At 40.0% G+C, this 14,910-nt stretch overlaps 1 protein-coding gene across 2 annotated transcripts; it reads right to left on the reverse strand.

Annotated features, from left to right (window-relative positions):
• On the reverse strand, positions 1 to 14,910 carry LOC133285039 (abscisic-aldehyde oxidase-like). Of its 2 annotated transcripts, XM_061482191.1 has the most exons (11): positions 14,748 to 14,910; positions 12,636 to 14,141; positions 12,447 to 12,581; positions 11,141 to 11,400; positions 10,819 to 11,028; positions 10,420 to 10,638; positions 2,924 to 3,889; positions 2,508 to 2,603; positions 2,239 to 2,337; positions 1,373 to 1,562; positions 1 to 460 (listed from the first exon to the last, which is right to left on the reverse strand). In XM_061482191.1, exons 1-11 carry the CDS (start codon positions 14,902 to 14,904, stop codon positions 243 to 245), a joined length of 4,056 nt encoding a protein of 1,351 aa, XP_061338175.1. In that variant the 5' UTR covers positions 14,905 to 14,910; the 3' UTR covers positions 1 to 242. The 2 variants fall into 2 exon arrangements, with proteins under 2 accessions (XP_061338175.1, XP_061338174.1); XM_061482190.1 differs by having other exon boundaries at positions 12,447 to 14,141.

The following is a 14,910-nucleotide window of genomic DNA, read 5'->3' on the forward strand; positions in this document are numbered from 1 at the left end:
AGACATAATAAATGTAACTGTCCAGCTAATCCTTTTCCTTGTTGCAAAAACTACCCAGCAGAACTAGCCTATATGTTTCTCACTGTAAACATACCTCGTATAATTTCAAAATCTTTCACTAGCATGATCATTATGTGAAATAAAAATATTAAAAAAAACCACTTATTTTTTTACCAAAAGGATTAAAAAAAATGAAGAAAAAACAAACTACTTTTCTGAATTTTCTAGGATGATGAGCACTTTTAAGTCCTACCCATTTTCCATTTCAAGTATCTTTCTACAATGTCAAGTCCACAGAGTTCCTTTACCACAGGCATGGTTGCAGGGACCTCCAACTGAAATGTTGAATCTGGTCCATCTAAGTTACTCCATGAAAGAAGCTGTTTCCTTGCTTCTTTGACAGCTGCTCTCGTGGCACAGTGAACGGAAGCTGCTAGAAGCAGGGGCGGCTCGCCAGAAGCTGCAGCAACAAATTTCAATTTTTTTTGCATTCAATATTTTTGAACTGAAATAAGGGAAGCAATCTCAATCATATTAACAGTCTAAAACATCCACCTTCATATGATCAAAGTTGTTGGATCTACCTGAAGTAGAATAGAAGTTAGAGATGGACAATCAACTGACAAGAGGATGAAGTGGTCAAATGTACATAGGACTAGAGAGGCTCAAGTATGGGAGATAAGAGTCAGGCTAAGGCTGAGTAGAGGGAAGGTGTGTAAAGGGCTTGATTTCTGGTGTATAAGTGAGTGAAAGTGAGGTATTTATAGGCAAATGGGTGCTTTCTTGGTACATAAACCATTGCCTGTGAGCCCCATTTTCATGTGTGAGCCAAGGATATTCCTCCTGATGAGGTAATGCAATGTCTGGGAGTGAGGGAAGAGCATTTCTAGAGACTAAAGTCCTATGGTGGGGATAGAGGATTGGATACCCAAATGGCCCCAATGCACTCATCCAGAACAGTACCTATGTTGATTTATATATTATTGTAACTTAAGTAACTAAGACCGAATCGATTCAATATTTTAATATTGCGACAATCACAAATTATGAGTATATTACAATTTGAGACAGTTATCGCTTAGATTCAATTCAATCCATTCTTCAATTGTATAAACCTGACTAACCATTTTCTAATTTGAAAACATGCAACTTTTGCTTTTAATGGATCTCCATATGATTTGGTGTTATGTTTAGATTGTAATTTATTGCATAAAGTAAAACTACTCATAAACCTATAATGAATAAACAAAACAGAATGCATATAACTCCAAGTTTGAAGTATAATCGATATGCATTTATAGGGATGGAAAAAAAAAAAAATGCAGTCGTAATTGAATATATAGACAGAGTTTTGAGAACTCCTTGGTCATACCCTTTGAAGAAAGAACACGATGTTGGTGATGCCCGCTGTTGAGGATTTGCACATTAAACTGTTTAGGTATAGTGTCTATTGTAGGGATTTTGTAGTTCCATGTACCGTCTGCTAACACCAAACCATCCATATTTGTTTCGTATTCTTCAAGCATGAAAAAGCCCAACCCCTGGACAAAAGCTCCTTCAATCTGCATCATCCATTTATATTATTATAAAAGGAGTTTTTCAGATTTTATAACTTAATAAGTTGACAACTTCAGGAAAGCAAACCAAACCAATGCATCCCGTGTGCACTTCACTCAAAAAACTAGGGATTTTTTGCAACGAAATAAGAGAATACAAGGGGTTAGGATAATTGAAGTGATAGTGGAATAACTGAACAATAATTGTAAAAGACCATATACATTTTTCGACCACGAACTAAAAGCTTAAGTTTTTTTCGGTTGAATTGGTACTTTACAAAATATCAAACACTCATTGGCTAACTGACCAGGGGATAGGTTATTTTACCTGTCTCTTTTTCTGCCTACCATTCTGAAACACCATTAGATCAGAATCTCAACTAATATTTATCTTTCTCTCTCCTCTTGAGATTCTGATCTAACAGTGTTGGAGAGTGATAGGTAAAGGTAGGCAGAAAAAAAAATAGATAGAATAACATATCCCACTGACCAGAGACAATACTTGCTATTTCCTTTCTTTATAATTAAATTGAACTTAGCATGAGGAGTAGTGCGCCAATTCTTTGTCCATCGTTCATACCGAAAGGACTTTTACGGAAGAGGCCATGTTAATAAAGACTATTCTTGGACCTCCAACTCTAGTGTTAATTGAGCTTGCGTAACAAATTTGTAGTCAGCTTACCTGTCCTAAATCCACAGCAGGGTTGAGACTCTGTCCACAATCATAGATAATATCAGTTTGCAAAATTCTGGTTTCTCCAGTTAGAAGATCAATTTCCGCCTGAGAAATAATTTCCTTAATTTAGCGTAGCAGTATATGATAATTTGGCTCAATTACTTTAGTAATATGGCTTGTGTGACAATATGAAATAAGAACTTGACATTCAAGAGAAAGAATTTTCAACAAACTTGAAAAAAAAAAAACCATTTTGCATGAGGAAAAAACCTTACCTCACTTACAGCACCACCATAATTAAGGTAATTCGTAGAATTATTACTGGGTACATAAAATGAAGATGCTGATAAGTTCACAGCTTGCATGTATGCCTGTAAGTTGATAAATTGTCAGAAACATGATAATTAAATATTTTTGCTTGTGGGCTAGGAAAGTAAGAAAAAATACTCTTCCCTCAACCCAATTCCACAGTTTACTCCCGAAATATTTTCCTAACTATTAAGGGTAATTTGGCTCCCATAAGCATGCTAAGTGTCATTTTCCACATATTACAAGACCTCAACAAAGCTTGAGGCAACATATCTCATGCACAATTATAAATGCTAAGCTACATGCATCAATATGAATTGAAAAACACAAGTTTCTTAACCTATCAATTTTTAGAATTGAACTTTTACTTTTTAGTAGCTACCTGAAGAACAAGTGTCTCCCACTTTACAGAGTCCATTTGCTCCTGCAGCTTTTCCTTGAGAGGCTTTAACCTCTCAACCAAGATATTGCAACTAAGCCTAACTGCTTCGCAGCTTGACTCTGATGTAGTGCTCCCAGCTGTGAACCCCCCTTGAATCAAGCTCACCGAATCAGATTGTACAGCCCGTACTTTGTCCAAGAGACCCCCAGTTCCATCACATTGAATAGCACTGAGAGCAAATGCAGCCATCTGTTTCACCTTTGTCCATAGACCCTGACCAACTTCGATTCCTCCAACTTCAACAACGATAGACCCATCTGATAAAATACTTACTTTTCCAGGAGTTGGTCTTAGAGTCAGTTGAAACACAACTGGTACCCGAGAAATTCCCTTTTTTTTCCAAGTGTTAATCCTGTTAAACTCCTCTACCATTTTGTTTCTATTGTCATAGTTTGCAGAAACAGCTAACTTACTCCATATTGAAGGCAAAGTATACTCATGAGGTTCACCAAAACAATTCTCATAGAATGACTGAAGGCTTTTGTGTGTGTGAAGATTAATGCTTCTGACAGAATCTACATCCATTGAAAGTGTAGCTGCAACATTTTCTATTACAGCTTCAGCAATGAATGATCCCTGCACTTCCCCAGGGCCCCTCATTGCAGATCTACTAGGATGATTTGTTCTGCATACCTTTATATCAAAAGATAGGGCACCCCAGTCATACTTTTTAAGTGCGCCAACTATGTTATGCGGCATTATTGCACTTACATCCACATATATCCCAGCATTGACCAATATCTGAAGTTCTAATGCAGTAATCTTCCCATCATTCTTAAACCCAACACCGTATGTTATCTTCATGGGATGCCTTCCTCCAGCCATTATCATATCTGTCTTTCGATTTAGATACATCCTGACAGGGCGGCATAATTTGTGTGCTGCTAGTGCACATGATGCAGCAATCTGCAAGATCTGATTATCAGTACTTGGCCTATATTTTTTTTCATATATAACTTCTCTATTACAGAATCTTTTCTGCCATCTTACAGGATGAGATAGAACAAGGGAGAGGCAAAAGCACATAATATTTTGAAACCAGAAGGAAATGAAAAGGACAAAAGTATATAAACATCTTATACTAATTCAAAGCTTAATGTGAACACAGTTATATCATGTAACACAAAATGGAGTTCATATTTATAGCAAAGAACCAGAGAGAAGCTATTAACATGGATATTTTAAAAGGATGATGCCAAATCTGACAAATTATATTAAGTTGCATTATATTCCACATTTATCCTTTCTATTCCCCGGATCCCCAAACCTGAGGCCCATTTGATGCTTTTCCAAAATGAGCTATTTATACCACTTCAAAAGTATGGCTAGTTTAAACATATTTCTACCTCTTGGGTTTTTTCAATGCATGCATTGTCTTTCTACCTCGCATAAAGCTTTTAGCTGTGTTGTTCTCTTTCCTCTCAGTTTCTCAGGGTTTTTTTTTTTTTTTTCTGCTCAAAGTTCTCCTCTATATTGGAAAATTCTCTTATTTAGGAATCTTAACACCCACCAAGCTTCTGGTTTGATTTGCATGGCAGTAGGCATCCTTTATTCTTTCACATTTTCTTTCTCCTGGCTAACAGACATGGATTTTAGATTCTTCCGAATGTTCACGAGTAATCTACTTTTATTCTGGGAACCCTTGGACTCATAATACTTTTGTTTTTGAAAGGTTAAAAGCTCCATCTAGGGTTAAGGTTTTTCTTTGAACAATGATAAGACTGGAAGTAATATATCAGAGTAAAGAACGCACACAGAAGAGTTTTGGCCCAGAAATCTGGATTTTCTTTATATTAATCAAAAGAGTGAAATGCTATTACAATGAACTTTCAATCTAAAGCTTAAAAAGGACAATTACAGGAAATGACTAACAAATTCAGTGCAATTAAAGAGGCACTGATCTCTCCCAAGAACTCCCAATTTCCCCACCTCCTTTATCCTCTACTTTATTCAGTTATATAACCCAATGAGGCCCCATTACACCTCAGCACCATGCTCCGCACGCACTACTTCCTTTCTAACAGAATTCCCATCAGCCTCAGCAACAACAACTTCAATATTCCCTCTTTCCTCTGAGTCAGCCTTGAGAATTGATCCCCTGTGACGCTTTCTACTGTACACCTTAAGAGGGGTCTTATCAATACTCCCCCCTAAAACCTTCACCTTGTCCCCAAGGTGAAATTCAGGGAATTGAAAATCAATTTGAGCTGAGTCTTCCCATGAATTTTCAAAGGAAGGGAGCTTCAACCATTTAATCAAAACTTCCACACGTCCCATGACATTTTTTCTCCACTGCAGGACAGTTTCTGGTTGAACACTAAGTTCCCATTCCTCATTCAGCATAGGAGGAAGAGGTTGCACTGTATCCGTGGATGAAAGAGCTTTTTTAAGAAGTGAAACATGGAAGACATCATGGACTTTACATTCCACCGGTAACAATAACCGATAAGCAACCGCCCCAATCCGTTCCACTACTTCGTAAGGTCCATAAAATCTCGGGCTAAGCTTCTCATTTAATTTTTTTGCAAGTAAGCGTAGACGATATGGCTGAAGCTTGAGAAAGGCTTTGTCACCTACCTGAAACTCCACATTTCTCCTATGCTGATCTGAGTGAGCTTTCATCCTACTCTGAGCAATTAATAGGTGTTGCTGCAGCTCATGTAAAATTAAGTCACGGTCCTGTAGCATTGTGGAAATTTCATCTACTGGTGATATAGCAAAGCTGGACCGAAACAGTGTAGGGGGCTCACACCCATATACTGCCTTGAACGGAGTGGTGCCAGTGGCTGTTTTGAAGGTAGTGTTGTACCAAAATTCAGCCCAATGCAACCAAGATGACCATGTGTTGGGTTTAGGCGAGCAAAAACAGCGGAGATAATCTTCCAAGCATCGGTTTACTACCTCCGTCTGGCCATTGGTTTGTGGGTGATAAGATGTGCTATATTTCAATTTAGTACCACTGCAACGAAACAACTCGGACCAAAAGGAGCTAAGAAAAACTCGGTCCCTGTCACTGACTATGGACGCTGGAAATCCATGAAGTTTGACTACTTCTTTGATAAATAAAAGAGCAACTACCTTGGCTGTATAAGGATGCTTTAGAGGGATGAAATGTGCGTATTTAGAAAGACGATCCACTACTACGAAAATCGTGTCATAACCTTGGGCCTTAGGTAGTCCTCCTACAAAATCCATGGACAAATCAGTCCAAGCACTTGTAGGAATGGGCAGTGGCTGTAGCAACCCTGCAGGAGACAAAGTGGACACCTTGTTTTGTTGACACACTGGGCAAGCAGTCACATATTCCTTTATTTTTTTGTTCATGCCCTCCCAATACACTAGACTGTTAATTCTTTTCAAAGTTCTCAGGAACCCCGAATGTCCTCCAACATATGAATCATGGAACTCATGCAACACCATTGGGATGAAGTTGGAATCCTTGGCTAACACCAATCTGCCCTGGTGATATAAACGGCCTCCATTGAGGCTGAATCCATCGTGAGACTGAGGATTGGCCACTAAATCTTGAATAATTCCCCTCATTCTGGTGTCCTCTTGTAATTCTCGTTCCAACACATCATACTTGCTAACATCCATACAAGAGAGGGAGTAGCATTGCATATTGCGGGATAAGGCATCAGTAACTTTATTTTCCTTACCCGGTTGATAATGAATCTCAAAATCGTAGCCTAGAAGTTTGGATACCCACTTTTGCTGCTCCTCCCCTAGCATACGTTGTTCAGTTAAGAATTTCAAGCTTTTCTGATCGGTTTTGATGATGAAATGCCTACCCAACAAATACGGCCTCCACTTTTGAACGGAAAACACAATCGCCATTAATTCTTTTTCGTAAACCGATTTTTTCAATGCCCGTGAGGAGAAAGCCTGACTGATATAGCTGAGAGGACGATCACCCTGAGTAAGCACTGCTCCCATTCCCCTTCTTGACGCATTTGTGATTACAGTGAACGTTTTGCCAAAATCAGGCATTGCTAAAACGGGAACGAAACACATGGCATTCTTTAACAACTCAAAGGCAGATTGGGCTTCATTATTCTAAAGGAAGGCATCCTTCCTTAGCAAGTCAGTTAAGGGTTTTGCAATCTGTCCGTATCCTTGGACGAACTTCCTATAGTAGCCCGTTAAACCCAAGAATCCCCTCAGCCCCTTTATGGTTGTAGGAGTAGGCCATTGAGACATGGCTGCAATCTTGGAAGGATCGGCCTTTACTCCCTCTTTTGAGATTAAGTGGCCTAGGTATTCAATTTGCATATGTCCGAAGCTACATTTCTTTTTGTTTGCCACCAAACTCTGCTGCCTCAAGATACTCAGGACACACCGGAGGTGCTGCAAATGCTTGTCCATACTGTGACTGTAAATTAAGATATCGTCGAAGAAAACCAACACAAACTTGCGTAAATGTGGCTTCAATATCTCATTCATCAATGATTGAAAGGTTGACGGTGTGTTGGTGAGCCCAAAAGGCATCACCAAGTACTCGTAATGTCCCTCATGCGTCCGGAACGCAGCCTTGGGGATGTCTTCCTCTCGCATTCTGATTTGGTGGTAACCAGACTTGAGATCCAGCTTGGAGAAAACACTGGCCCCTCCTAACTCGTCTAAAAGCTCTTCAATAACCGGAATAGGGAACTTGTCTGGTACGATGAGCTTGTTGAGAGCCCTATAGTCCACGCACACTCTCCAACTACCGTCCTTCTTCCGAACCAGAATCACTGGGCTCGAGTAAGGGCTGATACTTGGTCTTATCATCCCTGCAGTGAGCAACTCAGAAACCAATGATTCAATCAAGGATTTTTGGTAGTAAGGATACCTGTAAGGTCGCAAGTTTGGCACCCCACTCCCAGGTTTCAGCTCAATAGCATGATCATGGCGTCTGTGAGGGGGTAGGCCTTGGGGTTGTTGGAAGATGTCATCAAATTCTGTCAGCAATACCGAAAGCTCAGCCCCATGTACAGGATCCGTTGCTGCCTCTCCGTGAACCCACTGAGGCCCAACAATGCAACCTTGACCGCTATTCTTCAATGTTTTCACCATTGAACGCAACGATGCCCAAGCTCCCTTACGCGACAGAGAAGGGTCGTCGTGTAAGACCATTGCATTTCCCCCATCACTAAACTTCAACGTGAGTTTGTTGAAATCAGCCGTGATTTCCCCTAACTCCCTCAGCCATTCCATGCCCAAAATCACCTCTGCCCCACCCAAATCAAAAACGAATAAGTCCAAAGTCGTTTGAAACTCCTGAATTTGTAAAGCCACGTGACGGCACACCCCTTGGCTGCCCACCTTATGTCCGTTCCCAAGCACGACCTTAAAACTGCAAGAGTCTTCAATGGTTAACTTCAATCGTTCAGCCACCTGCCGACTGACGAAGTTATGAGTCGCACCACTGTCAACAAGCATCTTCACCTTGTCACCGTTCACCATACCCCACAGTTGCATACTTTGGTTTGAAGAAAGCCCTAAAACACTGTAGACAGAGAGTTGTAAGATCGCCGCCTCCAACGGCTGTGGTTCCTCAGGCGGTTGTAAGGTCTCTGTGCGCACCTCAACTGGTGATGGGACCTCCGATTCATCCAACGCGTCATCTTCTTCGACGACCAGCAACCGCAGATGAGCGTTCCGGCAACGGTGGTTGCGGTCCCATCTCTCCCCGCACTTGAAACAGAGACCCAGACGGCTTCGCTCATGAAGCTCCGCCTGACTGAGTCGTTCACCGCCACCTACTTGATTGCTACTCGAAGCTTCGAGAGGTCTGGGCTCTCCCTCAACACCCACGTTAAAAGAACGCGTAGGGTTTGCGTGTCCTAAACGCACGTCGTTCTGAACGGTTGGAGAAGCTCGATTATTGACACCTGGCGTGGACGTGGCATTAGTGGTCACGCTTTTGGCATGTGACTCAGTAAATACACCCTTCGTGGGCTGATGGTAGCGGCCCATCGCATTTGTCCGTCCAGACCCGAGCAAACCCAACCCATCCTGAACCCACGATGAATTCCTTCTTTCCAAGCTCATCGTCTTCCTCATCAAATCGGACAAGGAGACGATATTAGCTTGCATCAATTCAGTACGAAGGCTGCCATGAACCCCATGCAACCAAATCTCCTTCAACATAGCTTCATCCGCATATTGTATAGGGCTGATTATTCTTTCAAACTCAGCCCTAAAGTTTGCAATGCTTCCCGTTTGCTTTAAATTCATCAACTCTTGGTAGGGACTCCCTGTTAACTCCAATTGAAACCGGTCCATCACGTCGGTGCGAAAATCTTCCCAAGACGCATTGGGATTACCACGTTCCCAAACAAAGAACCAATTTAGAGCCGGTCCATCCAGGGTAACCATGACCGCGTCCAATTTCGTCCGCTCCGGAATGGCATTGACCAGGAAGTACCGTTCCACCCTGGTTACCCATGCGAACACATCATCTCCAGAAAATCGAGGAAGCTCCAATCTAGGTTGACGCGCAGGTCCTTCCCCAAGTGGGCTTCGCCAGTCAGAATCAGTGGATTCTGTGCTTCTCCGGCAAGAACGACCCCGGCGCGGATTGCCGTCCCCACCAGTTCGATCTCGTCGACGGGGGTTACGTCGTAATAAGGCTAAAATATCATTGAGCCTCTGGTCACTTTGTTCGTGACGTTCTTCTGCTAACGTCTCCATCCTCCTTAGACGTTCTTCCACAACTTCCAAGCGATTATCCATGTTACGGGTAACAACCATTCAAAGCACCCCAGGATCGGAGTGCTCTGATACCAGTTGATAAGACTGGAAGTAATATATCAGAGTAAAGAACGCACACAGAAGAGTTTTGGCCAAGAAATCTGGATTTTCTTTATATTAATCAAAAGAGTGAAATGCTATTACAATGAACTTTCAATCTAAATCTTAAAAAGGACAATTACAGGAAATGACTAACAAATTCAGTGCAATTAAAGAGGCACTGATCTCTCCCAAGAACTCCCAATTTCCCCACCTCCTTTATCCTCTACTTTATTCAGTTATATAACCCAATGAGGCCCCATTACACCTCAGCACCATGCTCCGCACGCACTACTTCCTTTCTAACAGAATTCCCATCAGCCTCAGCACCAACAACTTCAATATTCCCTCTTTCCTCTGAGTCAGCCTTGAGAATTGATCCCCTGTGACGCTTTCTACTGTACACCTTAAGAGGGGTCTTATCAAACAAATTATCCTAAAAACTTAAGTTGTTGAAATATTATAGATAAATAAAAGCAATGAAATGACCATAAAGGCTGTTTTGTTATATTATCAGTGACTTCTCCAAACTACAGAAAATTCAAAGCTTCATGTCTACACTCTACAACACTTACTAGCTAGTCATACTAAAAAAAGTGATAAGAGATCTAATAATAAATTAGAAAGATTTTCAAAAAATTAATGCACAACCAAATACTTACAGCCGTGGCTTTTATGGCCTTTCCGCCAAAACCTCCTCCAACCCTTCTTGTAATTACACGAACATTACTTTCAGGAATACCTAGGCATCTTGCTATAGTAGAATGTGTAACCTCAGGGCACTGGCTTGAAGAGTAAACTGTAACGCAATTGTCTTCATCTGGTACAGCAAGTGCAGTTTGTGACTCCATATAGAAATAGTATTGAGACCCAAGTTTCATCTGGATTTTACAATGAAATTACAATAATATATTTGACCAATATAACCATTTTAACGTTAATTATTCAGCAGCAAACTTAAAGATCACATCTCACATCAGAAACCAAGGTAGACAGCCACAATGGTGTGAAATGAGAGGAAGAGGGGAAACAAAGGAAACCAAAAAATATATTCCATGTACCTCAGCAGAAAGAATCTTTTGATCTGCTTCAGCCATTCCTTTCGATATATCACCAATATGTTTTGGGTAGAGAAAAGGAGGAACTTCAAAAAAGCTAGACCTTTCAAAAGCATCTTCAACAGATAGAATAGGTGGTTCAAGATTTTCAATGTCATAATCAACAGCAGCTGAGTTTGCAGCCATATCTGCAAGCTTCTGAGTATCTGCGACCTATAGAAGCTATTCGGTGACTAAAAAGGTAGTATTTAATGTATCAATCTCCAAAGAAATGAAAAACAAGCTCATACATTGCTGGACCAAAATGAGGGATTTAAGAACTCACCACAAATGCAAGACGTTCACCAACACATCTGGCTAATTCTTCTGCAAATAAAGGTTCTATACCAAATATAGTCTTAGATCCAATGTTTTCCCCGCCATTGGGAATGTCTTTACTTGAAATGATATCCCTCACTCCATCCAGTAGCAATTCAGGCCTGAGTTTTATACTCCTTACCCTTGCTAAAGGTTTCGCACTATAAATATATGCTCCATGTAGGCAATTTGGTGGTGATGGAATGTCATCCACAAACACAGCCTCACCTATATATGATTTATTCATAAACATGTACCTGTTACTGAACAGGAATTAAAACAATTAAAAATGAAAAATCAAAATTGAAAGGTGCCAAAACAGGATGAAATAACACTGTTTAACGCACAAAAACTAGTTTAAAACCTGCATAGTGCACCTGTATAGCATAGTTGTCTTAACAATGGCTAGATAGTAACCAGAGACAGAAGGGTGCAAAATATGGATACACGATTTGATTTGAACCAAGAAATGGGAAACAGTTTTTCTTTAAACATAGTGGTTTTGACTTCAGCTACATTGTAATCAGTTATAAAGATTGCCACAAAATGAATATAAATCTACTCCAAGGCAAAACAACAGCAATGACAAAAGGGAAAGTTTTAGGGAAGGAAATTTTTTTTGTCATGTTTGCTTGCTTACAAGCTCCTAAGGAGAAAGAGAGACATTATTTTGAACCTCAAAGAGGTTGATGCCACGGAACTAATATAATGTATAATGGACGGTTCAAAACACGAGCCTGCTGCCATTGTAAGATCTAGAAAGTGTCAGACATATGCAGCCTTACCTACATAAGTAGAGAGGCTGTTTCTACGAGTAGAACATTTTGACCAACAGGTCAGTGCCAGCAAATGGAATTTAGTATGAATAATGATAGGCATGTATTATAAAACCATTCATGCGTTTGCACCTAGCAGCTTAAACTTTTGGGATAGTTGACTCATGACAAGCCTCTATGATCAAGTAGTCTAAAGTTCGATCTCTTTTATCCCACTATTTTAACAAAATTTTGAATTATAACATAAGATAAGTGGACCGGTACATTGTCCACAAAAGAGCCATTTGTGTTAGGGATTGTGTTAGAGATGTAATATAAAACCATTCATATCTCTTCACCTAACACCTTTAGCTTTTGGAATAGTTGGTTTAGGAAAAATAAAAATACCAACTTCTCTCATGTAAATATTTAACTTCACAAATTTGAAATGTCGATAGAAATGCAAGAAAAAAAAAGCAGTCGGTAAATTAATTCAAAACTTGATGATACAAAACAAACCTGAAGCTTGTAGTGCAGCTCCAGATTTCACGATTGGCTCACCAATGGGATGATACTCACTACCTGCTTCAAGGACTTGCTTCCCAGATGAAAGTAAAGTTGGAATTTTTTCATGATGAACCTGCATCTGATTCTCTTTTACTTCAAAATCCTTCACAAAAGGCAGATTAGTATATCCATTTGAATAACCATTGGTTATTCCAGAAGGACTGTCAATCAGTGGGCTAAAGAACTGGAAAACAAAACCAGCTGCCAAACTTGAACGGTACGTGGTTTTTGAGTCTTCATCTTTAGGTACAATAGTGGCTGTAATCAAGTTGACAGCTTCGTACAGAATGTTAACACTTAACAGCTTTCCTGCCAAAAACTCCTCAACATTTTTTGCTCTGATTGCATGCTTAGTCCCGTAAGCACCAAAAGACAGCCTACAAGTGTCTATCACGGTTCCACCAGAATCCTTGCATGGAGACACCTTAACTAGGAAAGCAGCATTTAAGTAGGGAAGGGCATTCCCAAGGGGTCGAGGAGAAGCTCTGTAAGATTCAAAGAGAAATCTACTTCTTTGTTCTGAAGATTCACTTTTAATAAGTTCCAAACTTGGAATTTTAATGCTTAGGAGTACACTTTCCAAGCTTAATGGTGGTCTTTCCAGAAATTCCTCCAATGCCAGCCACTCAAAATGTGAACCAGTCATTATGTGAACCATTGAGTCCACAGCAAGAAGTATTGTAGCAATATCCGAGGGAAAATGATTCTTTTGTGCCATCACTAAATTGCCACCTACACTGGCTGTGTTCCTAATAAACCCTGAGGCAACTTTGTTCATATGGTCAGCAATCTTTTCAAGTATCATTACAAAATCTGAGAGAAAGTCACTTCTGCTCTCTTCCTTCAGTGCTTTAATAGCTTTAGATATTGTCACTGCTGCTCCAATTTCGACCCCTGTTCGATCTTTTCTGATCTTTGAGAGCTCAGAAATTCCCCTTAGATCAATATACTTATCATAGCCTTCTATATCTTTATAATATCCCGTACCTGTATTACTAACAAGAAGTCTTATCCGGGTTCCATTGGATTGGTTTGATTCCAATAAGCTCTGAAGCTCCTTTAGACTAGTAGGTCCGTGCCAACTGTGTTTCTCAGAAGCCAAGAACACATCATGCTTGATTTCCTTCAGAAACAAAGGAAATCTACTATTCTTGCGATCATGGTCATAGTGAGGCAACCTACTAAGCTTTAAGTCCTTACTATCTCCCTTTCTCCAGAAAGAGTTGAACCCCAAATCCTCCATATCAACATTAGATGCAAAGCTTTTGCAGGCATCAGCAATGGGTCGATACCCAGTACAGCGACAAAGGTTCCCTGAAATAGCCTTTTCAGCCTCAGAAACAGTTACTTTTGAGAACCCAGAAGGTGGCTCAAGACGATTAGTCTTTTCAGCATTGACAAGAGTCCCATAGAGTGAAACACACATTCCAGGAGTACAAAAGCCACATTGAGTAGCATGGAATCCGGCAAATCTATCATGAATTGAGTGGTATCCTTCTTTACTATTTCCAATGCCTTCACTTGTTGTTATTGAACACCCATGTATACTGCAAAGTAGTGTGAGACAAGAGCTTGCTGTGAAATCCTCAACTCTGTCAAGCACAGGATCATATTTGGAGATTAAAACAACGCAAGCACCACAACCACCTGAAACCAACCATGTCAAATCATGAAATACCAAATTGAAAAAAATAAAATAAAATTCTGAGGACTATGAAAATTCAACACCTTCTATTTGTTCTCCTTTTTCTCAAATCTTGCTGTTAAAAAAAGCTTCTCCTTTTCTTTTTTTTTATCACATGAACAAGAAAGTTACTGATATAACTGAACAATAATTGGAAACATTACAAGCTCGTATATCCTTAGGCCCCAAACAATGATCAGAGTAATCCAAGTTTCCATATATAACTCTTCTATTATCTCTGCTTCTTATGACGAAAAGAAAAAGTGTACTGGACAATTTAAAGTGATCCATAAACAGAAAGGGACTGCAATAATTGAAGAAGTATCCAACACATGCAGACCAACATTCAATTAACCCATTCGATCTGGAATTAGAAAATCATTCCAAGACCATAAAAATCCATTCAGGACTTCACCGAGTTAACATTAAGAATCATAAAAGCATGAGATTAATTAATCTTATTGAAATAGAAAGAAAAAATGATTCCTTGTAGTCAGTATCAACCTTATTTAAAAAATAAAAAAAAAAAAAAAAAAAAAAAACACACACACACACACAAACACATGTACCTTCACCACAGCCGAGCTTGACACTCTTGAAGCGAGTGTGAGTACGCAAGAACTCGAGCAAAGTGGTTGATGGGTCAACGTTGGATAGCTCAAACCTCACACCATTAACACCAAAAACCAAACTTGTTGGTTTCCCACCGTTCGCCTTCACCTCCATTTCTGA

This window comes from Gastrolobium bilobum, unplaced genomic scaffold (assembly GCF_033153095.1).
Source record: "Gastrolobium bilobum isolate Gb01-03AN ecotype WA unplaced genomic scaffold, APGP_CSIRO_Gbil_v1 utg32371, whole genome shotgun sequence".
In the NCBI taxonomy this organism is placed as follows: Eukaryota; Viridiplantae; Streptophyta; class Magnoliopsida; order Fabales; family Fabaceae; genus Gastrolobium; species Gastrolobium bilobum.

What these genes read in the sequence shown, in the direction of transcription:
- LOC133285039 (XM_061482190.1), bottom strand. Translation starts at nt 14,904, where the DNA reads ATGGAGGTGAAGGCGAACGGTGGGAAACCAACAAGTTTGGTTTTTGGT. An exon ending in AAAAGATTCTTTCTGCTGAG is followed by an intron (nt 10,639 to 10,818) that starts GTACATGGAATA and finishes TGTAAAATCCAG; the next exon opens with ATGAAACTTGGGTCTCAATA. An exon ending in AGGCCATAAAAGCCACGGCT is followed by an intron (nt 3,890 to 10,419) that starts GTAAGTATTTGG and finishes CAGATCTTGCAG; the next exon opens with ATTGCTGCATCATGTGCACT.